Here is a 14,695-nt window from a genome sequence, read left to right on the forward strand (position 1 = left end):
CCCCGTTCATTCCATATCCGCATGTCGTTATTGTTGCGGTCGGTCGCCAAAGCAAAGGCATTGACTAAGTAATCACCACTGGCAAGCGCCACCACAGTGAACACTGCCATCATTCGAAGTGCCAGAGATGGCCCAGCTGGCGGTGCCAACCAGGTTGGAACCGATCAAGCCACCCCAGTCAACGCCCTTGTTGCCACGAGGGAAGTGGACAGTGACTCTGCAGCCAATGCCCTGAATGCCAGGGATAGCCTGGTTGTTAAAGGCGGCCTCTTCGCCTCTGCAGTTGCCAGCGTAGTTGACGAAGGTGCTGTCGATGGCGGCCTTGAGGTTGTCGCGGTTGACGCTGTTGCAGGAGCCGGGGTGGTCGATGGTGACGGTCCAGCGCTCGCAGTGGTCGCAGCCCTTTTTCCAGCAGCGCGGCTCGAGGGCGCCGGGGAAGGAGGGGAAGGCGGCGCTGAATCCGTAGAAAAGGAAGAGCGTGGTGAGGAGGAAGAGAACGGGTCGGCTGAGGGTTGCCATTGTGATTGTAGTAAGCTCCGAGCGAGTGAGAGGAGTTGAAGATTGTGATTGAAGGAGCGAAAGTGTTTGCGTGATGAGATGGGATAGCTAAGACAGTCGTTCTTGGGTTGCGATTATATACATTTCGACTGACGTGCTTTTGCAGTCGATGATGGCCTCATTGCCGCAAGATGGATTACGCTAGATGTTGCCGCTGATCGAGACCTCGTGTTTCCTGTATGTCTGAAACTACCCTATGAGAGCCCTAGGATCTTTCACGTTCTTTTCGTGGTCCACGATTTCTCATATCTCACTAGTGACAAAAGTTCGCGATGGTGTTGCGGAAATGCTATTGCCAGCCTCCGACGAGCCGACAACTCTGACAAGGTTTAATGAAACGAACTCCTCGTGGATTTCACACCGCGTGTGAGTGGACAATCATCCAACAAGAATGGGATCTTTGCTAGCCTCACCGGAATTTGAGTTCGTGCGTGGACCCCAAGTAATCAATTCCAGCTCGGATGCTCGGCAGCACGGCTACGACGTGACTCAATGACACGTTTTAGCCACGAACTAACTGGGGCTTCGAAATGTCAAAGTAAATTAATCGAACTCAAGCCTTTATTTTTCCGAAAGAACGGTGCTTGTCTCTGGTATGGCGAGATATCCCAGGACTCGACTGATGATTTTGACCAATGACGATGTGGTTACAGACCGCGTGGTATACAATCAAAGTCGAGATGCATCTAGGTTAGTTGAATGTGAAGGCTTCAACTGGAAGAAGTCGTCAACTACAGGCAACATGACGTCTACACAGCTAGTCCTGTTACGTACTCCCGAGCATCAATTGATTTGTATAAGTAGTAGAAGTCTTATTCCCAGATTTCGGGCTTTGGTCATCAGAAGCAATCACACTCCAACAATTCAAGTCTTTTTCAGCATCCATCTAATCATACTTCTTCTTATAATAACCCAAGATGCAGTTCAGCTCTGTTCTTGCCTGCCTGATCATGGCCCCCTTGGCCCTGGCTGTGCCAGCCGACATGCCTTCCCAGGAAAGCTCCCTTGCTCTTAGGGCTGCCGATAACATTGAGATCCCGGATAATCTTCCCGAGGATTGGAAGACTGCTCTCGAAGCCTATTTCAAGGGTATGCATACTTCTGCACAAATATCTCACTAGAGACGCAACTGACATGATTCACCGTTCTAGACACCGAGCTGGATGTCGAGACCAGAGACCTCGACAAGCGCAGCGATGTGCCTTTCATGCACTGCGGCTGGCGCCGTTTCTTCAGTAAGGACCCAAAATATCAGCTCAAGTGCCCTATCTAACTTGAGTTCTAGGCTGCCTTGGATCCCTTACTCCAGGTGGTGTTACCTGCATGTGGGCAATTGCTGCTCGTGGCCTTGGTAAGCAATGGCTCCTGTCTTCAGGGGCCACCAAACACTGACTCTGGAGTAGATGTCAAGGAAGACTCAAAGTGCACGGCCGCCGTCGTTGCTAGCATCTTGTCTGCTGTGAGTTAGTTAGTTGTCTAACCGTTACTCAAATTGCTGACTTTCCCCACAGTCCAACAACTGCAAGTTGTGTGTCAACGGACACCTCTAGATGGGCCGCGATGTCTGTCTATCTTCTCATTTGACAAACCCCAATTTCTATTCTCGGGTGCTAGGCTTGGAGACCTTTACGACGGTGCTGGATGCGGTGGTCTCGACCTGCTTTGATTCTCTTCTACGTTGGACGCGAGCATTCTTCGCGACTTACTCTTGCTCGGTAATTCAGATAACATTCAAATATACTTTGTACCCTAGTCAAAGTAAATGGACCTTCATATCCGCGGTACCAGTTCCTAGTTGCTATCCGTCACCACTTCCACGGAAAGACTTGTCGGCCATCTCGGACAATCAACTCCATTACCACGTGTCCCAACCTGATACCCCAAATGGACACCACCCGTCGCAAACTGAGCGATTGGCTTCAGTTGAGAAAAGTTGGTGTTTACGAACTTGGCATGGCGTTCTTCGAAGAACGCAGGGTTGAATAGGGTCGCGGCATCGTGCTCTCGAAGAAGCTTCATCACCGATGGGAGCAAGTAGCTCATCGCATGATAGTGACGGAACACAGGTGAGCCGTGTCTTTGCCACAGCTCCGCCCAAACATCCTCTGGATACGTGCCGCATGAGCGAACAAGCCACTGCGAATAGTAGTTGAGTGCGACCTGTTCGAAATATGGTCAGCATGTGCCAAGTGACCTCCAGCCTGGATTGCTTACGTCAATGCCGTAGCTGCCACCTTGTTCCGACCGCCTGACCAGTGCATCAAGAACAGCCGCGCTACCACATACGCCGGTACTATTTTACTGTTTAGTGAAATATGCAATTCGCATGCGGAGGAAACTTACCAATAGTCTGAGTTTGGAAACACAGGAGTCACCGCTTCGTTGTGACCCATGGCTCTACCGTAGCCCATAGACACACCACAACACTACGTCAGTTTAGAGGAGCAATAATTGCCAAAGAGAAACGCGTACTTACTGCGTCGCTAATTTGTTGCCAACCACTTCGGTGGCTCCAAGGTCCGTGCCAACCGTAGCAGTTCTCTCGAACATGAATGATGCCGCGGGGGCGGTCCTTGACAAGATCGTAGATGGCTTGGCGACCGAAACTATGGCGCTCCATGACACCAGGCCTATACCCATCCACCACAACGTCAGCGTCGCGTATCAGCTCTCGTAACTTGTCCTTATCACCAGGCTTCTTCAAGTCTAGGTGGCAGTTCCATTTGCCCCAGTTCAAATCCTGGTGGAGAGCTGAGAGATCTGTGATATCGGGTGAAGTCACCCTCATCACACTAGCTCCCATCTCTGCAAGACTGCGACTAATAGCCGGGCCGGCAATGACGCGTGTCAAGTCGACCACTTTCAGGCCTGCGAGCGGTCTGATCGTGGTCGAGTCTGGACTTAGAGGAATTTTTTCAGGCCACCAACTTGCCGGCTGACCAGATTCTGTATCCTTTGAAAGCTCGTAAAGTCCAACTTTGGCGCATTGCTGTCCCTGCTCAGTCGCCGAGTATTCATCTGCGGTATAGGCAATAGTGCCGGCTTGCCGATGTTGCTCGTTCATGAGCTGATCAAGATCAGACGAGTCAAGTTCGGATATGACATCCTGGAACCTGCGGACGACGGACTCATACGTATCGTCGGGCTCGCCTTCTAACGGTAAGCCAAGCGCTGTCAGCGTCGGCTCCGGGTTCATGCTACCTATTCTAGTCAGATAAGGTTCGATTCCGACGCATGTGAAGGGTGCAAGTAAACCGTGGATGTGATAATAGCGGCCATCACGTGCCTTGTAGATGTTGGTCGCCAATGTTCTATGCAAACCGTCGATGGCACGATGCTTGTCCTCATTCGGGAAAAGCTTTTGAGTCTCAGGAGACATTGGGCCGAATGGGATGCGCTTTCCGTCTTGGACCACGGAAGCGATCATTGGCGTCATGAAGAATAACGTGGCATGGTCCCTAGACCGCTCATGAGATCGTGGCCATCGGCAAGCAATCAGCGATCGGGATACTCACGTATTAATCGTGACTTCGGTATTGCTCAAACCATATTTCTTAGACAGGAGTTGCATCAGTAGAAGAGCTTCGTATGCCTTCAGTGCCGAAATGCTTTCTGCAAACCGCCAATTGACAGGGACGCTCGGTAGGTCAGAACCCTCGAATCGAATGCGCTTGCTCAAGGCCAAAAGCTCCGGTGACAAGGGTCCGACCAAGGGGTTGTTGAGAATCCCTTGGCAAAAGACTCTCGATGCCTCTTGAGGCACAGAGTACTGGATTCTGGAACCCATTATTGGAAAGTCTAGGTCAAATATGTTTGACTAGGAGACAATTGTCCAAATCTTTGATGTCGAGGACTATTTATGGTGTATTTGCTCATGTCACGAAGTGAGGGGTTAGGTTGCTCAAAAGCCGTGTCAATCCCGTCTCAACTTGCTGAAGAATTGCCGGGAGAATGCTACGTCGCGTGCATTCGCATCGGCAAGGGCTCCTCCGGCGATTTTATGCTAGATGTACAAAATTTACCACATAGCAATCCCCGAAAGCGTGCGCCATTGGGTCAATCGTGTCGCTTCCCCATTCCGGCGGGGTGAAAGTCGCACGGTCGACAACACAAGCTACGTTCGGACTTCGGCCGCGTGAATACTTTCCGCGGCCGTAATGGGCATCACATTTGAGCACATTGTCGCTATCGAATCTCTAGTCGAACATCTACCGGACTAGGTCCGCGATTCGTTTCACAAATTTTCATGTTTGAAAATCCTCCTACTAGACATAAAACCGACCTTCCTTTGGGGGCTTAGGTTCGTCTAGGACTGTACCAAAACTCAAATGCCCAATTTCTGCTACCTCTTGTCCATCCAAGTCGACCCTTTCGTACCAGCCCTTCGGCATCTCCACCTCGCCCCATCTCAGGAGAAAGAGAGGCATGTCGGTGGACTGGCTGGGAGCACTCGGTCCTTCCTCCGAAACCGCAATGCTTGATGCTGGTCTCAATTCTTCCAGCTCGGTTGCTTGGCCTTCATCATCATGGTCAATCCTAGTGGGAATCTTGGCTATGGGTGAGACACGACATGCAGCGGCAATCGCCATAGAGTTTGACCCAACAATAGGCATATATCCAGCAAGCTGTTTTCTCGAAAGAATGATGGGTATAATCATCATGATGCCTCCAATGACTGCGAGAAGCAGTACTGGCAAAGATGCTGTTCCAAGACCGACGACTGTGTTCGGAGGAAGGCTGATGGGGTCTCCTTTGTATCCTCCATCTGACCTATTCAGGCTCATCTCAAAGTAGTCTGCAGTGCATTAGTATCTCTACTAAACTTAACAACGAGAGAAAAATGACTTACTGCCTTGAGACACGATGACGAACAAGGAGTTTGAAAGCAGCCAGTGAAGTACTATACTCGCTGTGATGAGAGGGATGCTCTGTCTGTAAGGTAGCTGGAGCCTGTATGTATCAATCTGTTGGCCCCTTCAAACCGTAAGTCTTTGTTCTCGGACCGCTTCACAGAAGGACGATTATTCGATTACCTTGGAGACGATACACGCAACGGGCGATAACCGGTAGAGAAGCGTGACCATTCCCTGGCCATTTCCATCCGTGTGATCAGTGTATTATATGCGAGATACCAAAATGAAAGGTACAATTGAGGTATATTGGCGACAAGTACCGATGAGATGAATGCCACGCCACCATCTATGGCAGAGAGGACGCTTATCGATTCCGCAGGATTGGTCTTTATCCATCTCCTAGAACTATATCAGCCATCATGAACACCAGATCATATCATAGCCCGATATTTATTTGCCATTCAAGGGCTAACTCACAGTGGGATACTGCTAGAAAGTTGCTTGGCGCAGCAGGCGATCGCTACGACAACACCGAAGACCAAGATGACGTAAGTACTAATCCAAGCCTTAGAAGATATGCAAGCACCTGTTGTCCTAGAGGCGTTAACCCATTGGGTAGGTCCCGCATGCTCATACGCAACATTGTCTTTCTTTCTCTTTTTGGCTTCTGTGAATATACTCAAATTCGAGAAGCCAGGCTGTTCAATGTTGACGTCAGCCTTAGAAATGAAAGATGCAACAGCATCACCGGGGGTTACAAGGGGCTCTTCGGAACCCAGGAACTGTATCGTGATGATGCAGGCAACGAGCTTGATCAAAACTGAAACAACGACAGCGAGAAGGAGAGGTTTTGAGAGGGCTACGCCGCAAGCACCGCTCAAATCCCTAGGTTCTGCAAGACAGTATTCGATATCTAGGTTATACGAGGAATCTCGATATCCAAAGACTGGTGCGGATTCATTGCCTGGCGCCGCGTACAATGTCGAATTCCATCTAGGGATTCTGGGCAAGCTCAGGGGATCCGTAATATTCCACGCCATAGGCGGAAAGTACGGAGTTGATGATGCCTCATACCAGTCAAACGTCGGAATTCGCCAGAGTCCTGAAGAACTCGGTGTGTCCACTAAGTCGGCGCAAGTATTTTGGCACAGTGGGTTGCTCTCCACGATGATACCTTTCATGCTGCAAGGTGTCGAGAGCCACACAGTGTTGATTTCGTTGCTTGGCACCACGGGTTCCCAAAGGGCGTTTGCCGATTCAGAAAGGTTCCAAAGATCGGATCTTTGCCACCCAGAGCCTTTAGAGATAAAAATAACGTTACGGTATTCCCGAAGCCCGTTGCAATCCGACCTGGACCCTACGTAGAGGGCACTACACTCGGTTGTGCTTAATCTATGCCATTGGGACCCCTGTTTTGCCGCTTTTGTGACGTTCACTACGTCTGTTGAATTGTGGTCGGCCGAGTATGCTTCGAATTTGAAAGATCGCCGATCCCCAAAGGGAGGCAAATCACTCGACCATTCGTGACGGGTGTAGTTCGAAAATAGGTCGTCGGTGTACAGGCTCGCTCCAGGTAGAAAGAAGGGCTCCCCCTTCACAAAAGAGTCGGTAGCAATCGTCAGGTGAAAGTCGCCCATTCGGCTGTCGACCTGGAAGATTGAACTGTTGAAAAAGACATGTACAGGAACAGAGCTTAGAAAAAGAATAATCCAACTCCACAGCTTAAAGCGGGAAAGTCGGAATGCATTCCGCCACGAAGGTATCCCAATGTCGAGCCAATCACCTGTGGCGTGTGTCTCGTCCACTTCCTTCCTAGACGGAGAGTTCAGGACCTGCATAAAAAAGCTAGACGAGGCAAGGATAATGGTGGAGAGGATATTGAGTAGAAGATGTAGCATGGTGTTGGTAACGCTGGAACTCCTACTTCTGCAGTCTGCTGTGTAGAAATTCCATACTTGTGCCACATTTCTGGTTTTTGATATTGCTGCGATCAATATGCTGAAAAGTACCACGAAGCAGGTTGACATGAGGCAGATGTTGACAATCGCTGCACGGCGCCAACCAGTCGGGAGCTCTAGCCTCATGCGACTAAGCCTGGAAAGTCTTGGCCGATTTGTAATAGAAGGCATTTGGTTGCCAAAATGAGAGACAGACGATCGAAGGTCTGTTGAAGTAGAGTTTTACATTTGGGAGGTGATGGAAGACCATCGCCGCGATCGCGGGCTGCAGCTGTAAATATGGCAAAAGCAATCAGGCTGAGCTCCCTCGGCAGAAGACAGGGGTGATGGATTTTTGATGGAGATTCAAAATTAGGAGCAGGGTTATGGTGTTTGAATTGCAGAACCAACGGGTTGTTGCACTGCACAGCCGGGCAACGATAAAAAGTTGATTGGTCGAAAATCCAATTGAAGCTGGGCCGCCATCACCAACGCCTCGGATCTGCACAGGCCCTTGTCATTTTTAGCCACTCAAGACTTGCTTGGGCACGGTCCGATGATTTGAGAGTAAGCACAGTGGATCAATTATCAGATCACTACATACTTCAGAGAGGAAGAAAGGAGGGCCTTGCAATTGAGGGTACCTGAAATACCACGATCTCATCCTAGACCTTTAGATCCCCTTCCATGCAGATTCCAACAACGTACGAACGCTGGTCGTCTCTATATCGGGAAATCTCTGATTGAGGGTGTAAGCAGGTTCAAGATTGCATTTCCCCGATTCCCACATGATGCCAAAGAAAGCCAAGAGGCCCTGCATTTGTTCCTTAGGAAAATACGGATAATACGCCTCATGGGACGGAAGCTCGGTGACCCTCCCAGCTTTAAGATTGTCCATAGAGTCGTGTGTGACACTAAATTTGGTTCCCTTGACTTCCTCTGCCAGAGCCACGACTTCATTGAGAGTCATTTTGTCCCCGATGATGTACATCTCGTTTTCCCAGTGATCAAGAGCGAGAGCTCGGATCACGAACTTGGGAATATCGAAGCTGTACGTCAATACGACAGGGACTGAGCCAGAGCCTGGAATGGCAGCGACGTTGTGAACCATGTCGACCAGAACGACCAAGGGTGTCATGTACGACTTGCCACGAGGCATAACAAAGTAGTCAGAGAGAAAGCCAGTCAGGAAACATGTCCACTCGAGCGAGGAAGCTCCGAGAGCTTGCATCGCTTGAACCTTTCCCTCTGCAGCGGGGAACACCTTTGACTCCCTGATATTCACTGGTCAGCTATGTCAATCTGCGGTTAAACAAGCTTGGCTAGGGAAGGCTTACTCTGGGGTGTAAGTGATGCCCCACACGTTTGCGACGTATCTCTTCGTCGCGGTTGACTGGTTCGCAGCCCTGATGAGGTTAAGCTTGGACTCGATGCCAAAGGAGGAGTTAAGAGTCGAGATGACGGTGTCGATCGAATTCGCCTCTAGGACAGTGCTGATCTGATCAGAATCAGAGTAGTCGACGGCAACAATACGAGCGCCGATTTTAGCTTCTTTCTCAGGATTGGTCTATGGTCAAAATCAGGATACCTGCGGGTGAAGATTCACGTTCGAAAAGGTGATCAACGGTTTCTGACCTTTCTCGCGAGGATGGCCACGCGATGAGTCCCATCACGAACAAGACCCTCGACGATCGTGCGTCCCATGGCACCGGTTCCTCCAGCAACTGCAATGACGCCCATTGTGAAACTTGCGAAGGGAAAATTGTCAGGTAAAGGCTAAAGTGGTTGATTAATCTGTAAGTATTGCGAGGTGTGCGTCCAAGAATTGATAGCTCTCATCGTAAAGCAATACTCATTACACATTCTCAATATATAGAATAACGCGGCGTACACTGAAAGGCATAAGAAATCCATCGAAGAAAGTGAAAATGGTTTTTGGTTCCGATTACAAATGTCAATTTAGCCTAGCGAGTCAACTACATTGAGCACAAACCTTAAATGGCCCCCTCCGCGTGTGGGCTTAGGATGTGTTGGTGCCAATTGAGCGTCCCAGCCGGCAAAGAGTACAGCCGCCGACCAAGCTATCCTGAATGTCAAGATTCCAGGGCATGTGTGATCCTATGAACTCATCTTGCCCAAAAGAGACTACTATCCAGTTTCTTAATACCTAATCTCTTTCAATCAAGTTATTCCTATTCCCTGGTACATAATGTTATCACTGGGAACAAGAAACGTTCACTTGATCTAATAACCGTATTGTACCTGCCTCCACCTATTATAGAAATTAGACGGCCTCACTTGGCGTTTTCCATTGCAATTCACCGGTCGTTCACACGGTCACATTTCCGTATCATATTTATCAAAATTAAACATGAACATTGAGTTGGACGAGCACAACAAATGGATCTGATGGCTATCCGGAGATTCTCGCGGCTTACAAATAAGGAAGTCGGTCCTTGCAAAGAACCAGGGTGAAAGATCGTGGGGGCGTGCTGCAACCCCCTAGCCGGCCAGTTGCGGACATCATCACACATATCCTCCCGAGACTAATGTACACGATCATTTTGGCTGGGGAGCATGCTTCCAAGAACAGCGGTCTTATCTCTGGAATCCCGCGGACCTAGGTTCTGACCGGGACCGAATTATTAATCTCTCTTAGGTCGACGCAGACTGCGGTAGAATGAGGTCGCTGCTTAGGAAGCCATTCGACGTCTCGACAACTCAAGTCGGTGCCGAAGACTTTGATAGGCGCACTGGACGACCAGGTGCTGTTAAAGATTCACCCTGAAATTTGTACAAAATGTGGTGATTCAACCTCATTGTCGATGAATTACCTCGCTGCCATCCAATCCTTTCAGAAAACTCCCTGCCTTCGAAAAAAGAATCAAGCTTCATACTACTAAGATTATCCAATCATGGCGCTCAAACTTTGGGGTTCTCCGACGTCCGGCTGCACTCACCGAGTGATGATTACTCTAAATGAGCTAGGGATCGATTACGATCTATCTCAGATCACCCTTCAAAAGGGGGAGCAAAAGGTATGCGACTAACGAATTCTTCATATTGTGAAATATTTCTCAAAACATGGCTCAGAACCCCGATTACATCAAGAAATACCACCCATTTGGTCGCATCCCCGTTATTCAAGATGGGGACCTTCAGTTGTTCGAATCTCGGGCCATCTGTCGCTACATCGTGGCCAAGTTTGGTGCCTCCAGTTCGCTGGATGTCATCACTAGCGGCGACCCTATCATGATTGGGAAGTTTGAGAAAGCACTCAGCATCGACTACTCCTATTTTGACCCGTCTGTTCGAACTTTGTGCAATGAGAAATTGTGGAAGAAGTAAGATTGGAAAACACGCAACTTCAACTTAAGGACCTACACTGACCATGCCGTGTAGTCCTGCTGAGGCTGCCAATCCTCTCGAGGTGGAGAAAGCGACAGCCATGTTCAAGACTGCACTAGACTATTACGAGGACTTGCTTGGCTCCAATTCGTACTTGGTTGGCGACGTAAGATTAATATACCATACCTTACACCGTGAGTTCGGAACCATTTCTAACCTCCAACAGAGCTTCAGTCTTGCCGACATCTACGTCTTCACTTGGATTCCCTACGTCAAGTTTCTCGGTTTGTATGACGAAGTTCCCGCTAGGCCTAAATTTGAAGGCTTGTGGAAGAGGGTGTCGATCCGACCGTCCTGGCAGAAGGTCTTGAAGGACATGCCGCAGTAAAGCCTTTGTGATGCGTATTTGCGATTCTCCACGCGGCATGGTGAAAGGATAGGCGTCACAGAGGATCCGTCTGTTGGCAGCAATCTTGTCACCTACAGGTGAAGATGGTTCATGGTGTGCGCACTGCCAGAGCATTTTCTATTTCTAGCTATCTAAGCCGAATTCTTTCGTACTTGCACCATGGCAGATCGCTCATATGTTTAAGCAACTCTCCATTCATAATCCCATGTACAAAAGCTTCACCAATCAACCGGTACGTTCCGTCATCGTAGCTTGCGAGAACGTACGGAACTTTGGCGCCCTTCATAACATGCACTTGGTAAATGCAGTTCGTCTCCTGAAACAAGGATCGAGGTCCAATTCCTAGAAGGCCTGATCTTGTCGTGAACAATCCTCTGCCCTTGAGCATGATTTTCATTCTTTTCTCAAATGAGTCTATGTCTTCTCTTTCCTCCTTGGTGAAGGCTTTTAACGCGTGCTCCCTCCACTGCCCATTGATGGCAGCTTGGGGGTCACCGTCGTAACCCCGGAGGTCGCCCGCCGGTTTTGTTCCGTTCAAGAGTCTTCTGAGCCTGGACGCCGAAGGAAAGAACTTGTGGTTGCTGAGAGCAAAGCCAATCCAGTTCTCCTCTTCTTCCTCCTGCGCAGCCAATTCTTCGATTGTGTCCGCTTCAAGGCTGAACTCAATTGTTTCTCTTGTTAAAGGAATGTGTCGCTCACGATAGATTGCGGCATAGGCAGATAGGGTCGTCAGTACACGCCGCCAAGCAGCACCCGTAACTTGGCTGTCTGCGCCGAAGTTTTGGCACAGATACCACATCTCAAGGACGCCGGCCTCTATCCAACTAGAGAATCCATGTCCGAGGGAAGGTGGTGCTGGATGGGTCATCAACCTTTTGGGATCAGGGTTGAAGCCTATCCTGGAGCTAGGAAGCATGTCTCCGACTAACGTTCGCCACATAGCTTCAATCCGAGTGACGGGTCGTGTTTCGTATGTTTCGCTTCGCCCCACGCTGTAATGTACGCTGTCGAGCCCGTCGACCTCTCTCGAACTAGCGTCCGCAGTTCGTACCGCGATATCATCGAGACCCTGTCCAGCCTCGGTGTCGACTCTGTCCCCCTCACCAAGGGTTGCGGAATACTCACCGACAGATTCGAAATGAGAAGGCTGCTTGTTCTGCAATATTGACTGATGTAGCGTGGATTCTTGCAGATGTTCGACTGCACTCGAGTCGAGCTGATTGCTTTGGACCTCAGGAGTATTCCTGCTTGGCAAGACATCATTCGGACTCACTTGTGTGTTTCGAGGAGGTATTGCTTCAGCTCGTTCCGACAAACTTTCGTCATCAGCAGGCACATCAACCTGCTGTATCTCAAATTTCCCAATTGGGTATTGGTGCGGAACTCTGAGCATTGATTTCAACACGCACAGGAGTAGGTCTTCGGCATTATCGCCAGCCATCTCGCTCGTCATGATGAAATCCACTTCGATAGTCTCGACCTCAATCGTATCGTCATCATGAATATTATACCATGCTTCGCTATCAGACCCTGAAGCGCAGAACGGCACGTCGTCATCTCCTGTGTCGAGGGGCGCACAGGAAAGTCTGGCGCTGAAGTCCGGCACCCACCCTGGCAAATGAGGAATCTGTGTGTCGCAGGGCTCTTGCACCTGCGAGAAAATAGACAGCGACTTTGTCGTTCTGAGGATCGCCTCGGCGGTTTTCCTGAAGACGCTCTGTACGCTGGCCTTATAGTCCGGCACCAATGACAGTTGATCTGCGTCTGACGCGATGTTGAGAAAAGCGAAGACTTTGTCGCGCGGATCGGTTGCATCTGTGCCTCGAAACAAGTCCAGGACGCGCAGAAGAGGAGGAACCTCCATGTAAATTCTCTCTCCATCCTTCCGAAGACGAAACACAAGGCTCCAGATTGCGTTTGTGAAAGACAGGCCGTCCATGCCCTCACTCGCCCTTCCGTGAATGTTTACAAAGTCGTCAGTGTTGACGTCCTCGCTAACTCCGTCGCCAAACGCAGATAGCTTTCGGAGTTGACGCACGTTGTCAGACAAAGGCTCGCCGTCGAGGAAGTTGTATCCGAATTTGAGCAGTTCCTGTTGAAGTCCGGACTTCTTCAACATTTCGCTGATCGCACAGATCCACTCCCAGGGTAGCAAATGCCCACCGTGAATGACGGTAATGACGTTCTGGCGCCATGAAGCTGCCTCTTGCGTAACCCACGCACGCCGAAACCAAGAGCGTTGGAAGAACGCAAAGATGGCGAACCAGTGAACAAGATCCATCCCGGGTATGTCCGAAAGTGTCGTCCCCCTTTCGCGAGTACCAAGGTCGGACATATAAAGTATTCCAAGGCCTGCGATGACGTCTTCGGTCAATCCGTCTGGAGGCCCCAACCAAGCCAGGACCCTCTTTGCGCCTCGAAAGATGGACCTCATTAACTGCACCTGAGACGCTCTCTCGTCTAGGTCGTCTTGATTGATACAGAGTGCATCGATCCAGAGGGGATTCATGAAAAGCTCGTGTTGATTCCAATTCGCCTCTTCTTCGTTCTCAAGTTTCGGCCTGTTCTGCAACCCATGCTTCCAAGAAACATACTCCTCGAGAAAGCAATGCAAGTTCTCTTGCACATAGATCAGCCTGCCGTCGAGCTCTATCGGCTGCCGTTCCTTTGGAGCTGTGTCGAGTCTCATTCGGGGAATCCATGGGTGTCTCTCGACGTAATATTTCATGGCATAGTCAGTGTTGTGTATCGTGATACCGCTCGGTCCTTTGGACTCGAATACAAACGGCAGCTTGATGAAGTCTTCTGGATTTCTGTACCCCTCTGGTTCGGGCGCTGGCTCCTCGATGATGGTTGTCGGGCTGCCCCAGGTGTAAGATAGACAGACGTACGAAGGTTGCTCGCCGAGATCTACGGTTGTCATTCTGCACCGAATGGTGCCTGTAGTCGAGGGCAGGATCTCAATGAGTCGAATGCTTGTAGATATTGGAAGCGGGGCATATTGAAAGGGTTGAAGATTTGATACGTCGTCAAGTGTCTGACCGAGTGATGAGTCCGCAGATGGCCAAGAGCTCATGATTGCTTGTGAACTTGTTTCCAGATGGATCAATAGAAATATGGCGCAAGAAAACTGATTGAAGTTATTAAAGAGAGACAGAAGCTCGAGTATTTGAGCCATTTGGCACATTCAATAGTATGCCTTGGCAGGAAGTCATTGTGTGATTGATTGGGTGATTCCTGTTGTGGCTTGCATGTTGTTGTTCAGCTGTAAACATCCCGGTCAAATTCATTGGCTACTGATTGTAGTATCGATAGCTGCCTGTTGCAACCGCCTGCGAAGCGCCTGGCATATGCGGCTGTGTTACGGACTGTGTCCCTACATGTGTTAAATTAACTACTTGCGAATGCTATCGAAGGTTTCCAAACAAGCACATGGGAAGAAACCCTACGTGCTACAATCGCAATTGATATTCGTCAGAAAGTTCTTGCATGACATTGAGATATGCAGCCCGGATCCGACAGGCCTCTAAATGTGTTGCTTGGCAATTTCAAGCTAGGCGACTTTCGTACGCCAAGGATACTAGAATTAT

At 49.6% G+C, this 14,695-nt stretch overlaps 6 protein-coding genes across 6 annotated transcripts; 2 read left to right on the forward strand and 4 right to left on the reverse strand.

Annotated features, from left to right (window-relative positions):
* Positions 1-72: 72 nt before the first annotated feature.
* On the reverse strand, positions 73-519 carry COL26b_001326 (uncharacterized protein; the record flags this gene model as incomplete). Its single annotated transcript, XM_053174279.1, has 1 exon — positions 73-519. One exon carries the CDS (start codon positions 517-519, stop codon positions 73-75), a length of 447 nt encoding a protein of 148 aa, XP_053041589.1.
* Positions 520-1,475: 956 nt separating this feature from the next.
* On the forward strand, positions 1,476-2,108 carry COL26b_001327 (uncharacterized protein; the record flags this gene model as incomplete). The annotated part of the gene is made up of 4 exons (XM_053174280.1): positions 1,476-1,647; positions 1,710-1,793; positions 1,962-2,017; positions 2,070-2,108. 4 exons carry the CDS (start codon positions 1,476-1,478, stop codon positions 2,106-2,108), a joined length of 351 nt encoding a protein of 116 aa, XP_053041590.1.
* Positions 2,109-2,768: 660 nt separating this feature from the next.
* COL26b_001328 (uncharacterized protein) lies at positions 2,769-3,937 on the reverse strand (the record flags this gene model as incomplete). The annotated part of the gene is made up of 3 exons (XM_053174281.1): positions 2,769-2,859; positions 2,902-2,984; positions 3,035-3,937. The coding sequence occupies 3 exons, from the start codon at positions 3,935-3,937 to the stop codon at positions 2,769-2,771; spliced, it is 1,077 nt and encodes a 358-aa protein (XP_053041591.1).
* Positions 3,938-8,021: 4,084 nt separating this feature from the next.
* Positions 8,022-9,088, reverse strand: COL26b_001329 (uncharacterized protein; the record flags this gene model as incomplete). Its single annotated transcript, XM_053174282.1, has 3 exons — positions 8,022-8,622; positions 8,686-8,915; positions 8,984-9,088. The coding sequence occupies 3 exons, from the start codon at positions 9,086-9,088 to the stop codon at positions 8,022-8,024; spliced, it is 936 nt and encodes a 311-aa protein (XP_053041592.1).
* A 1,344-nt stretch (positions 9,089-10,432) lies between these two features.
* COL26b_001330 (uncharacterized protein) lies at positions 10,433-11,084 on the forward strand (the record flags this gene model as incomplete). The annotated part of the gene is made up of 3 exons (XM_053174283.1): positions 10,433-10,692; positions 10,751-10,862; positions 10,923-11,084. 3 exons carry the CDS (start codon positions 10,433-10,435, stop codon positions 11,082-11,084), a joined length of 534 nt encoding a protein of 177 aa, XP_053041593.1.
* Positions 11,085-12,374: 1,290 nt separating this feature from the next.
* COL26b_001331 (uncharacterized protein) lies at positions 12,375-13,224 on the reverse strand (the record flags this gene model as incomplete). Its single annotated transcript, XM_053174284.1, has 2 exons — positions 12,375-12,447; positions 12,515-13,224. 2 exons carry the CDS (start codon positions 13,222-13,224, stop codon positions 12,375-12,377), a joined length of 783 nt encoding a protein of 260 aa, XP_053041594.1.
* Between the last annotated feature and the right edge of the window lie 1,471 nt (positions 13,225-14,695).

This window comes from Colletotrichum chrysophilum (assembly GCF_026319265.1).
Source record: "Colletotrichum chrysophilum strain AFK26 chromosome Unknown scaffold_6, whole genome shotgun sequence".
Classification (NCBI taxonomy): Eukaryota; Fungi; Ascomycota; class Sordariomycetes; order Glomerellales; family Glomerellaceae; genus Colletotrichum; species Colletotrichum chrysophilum.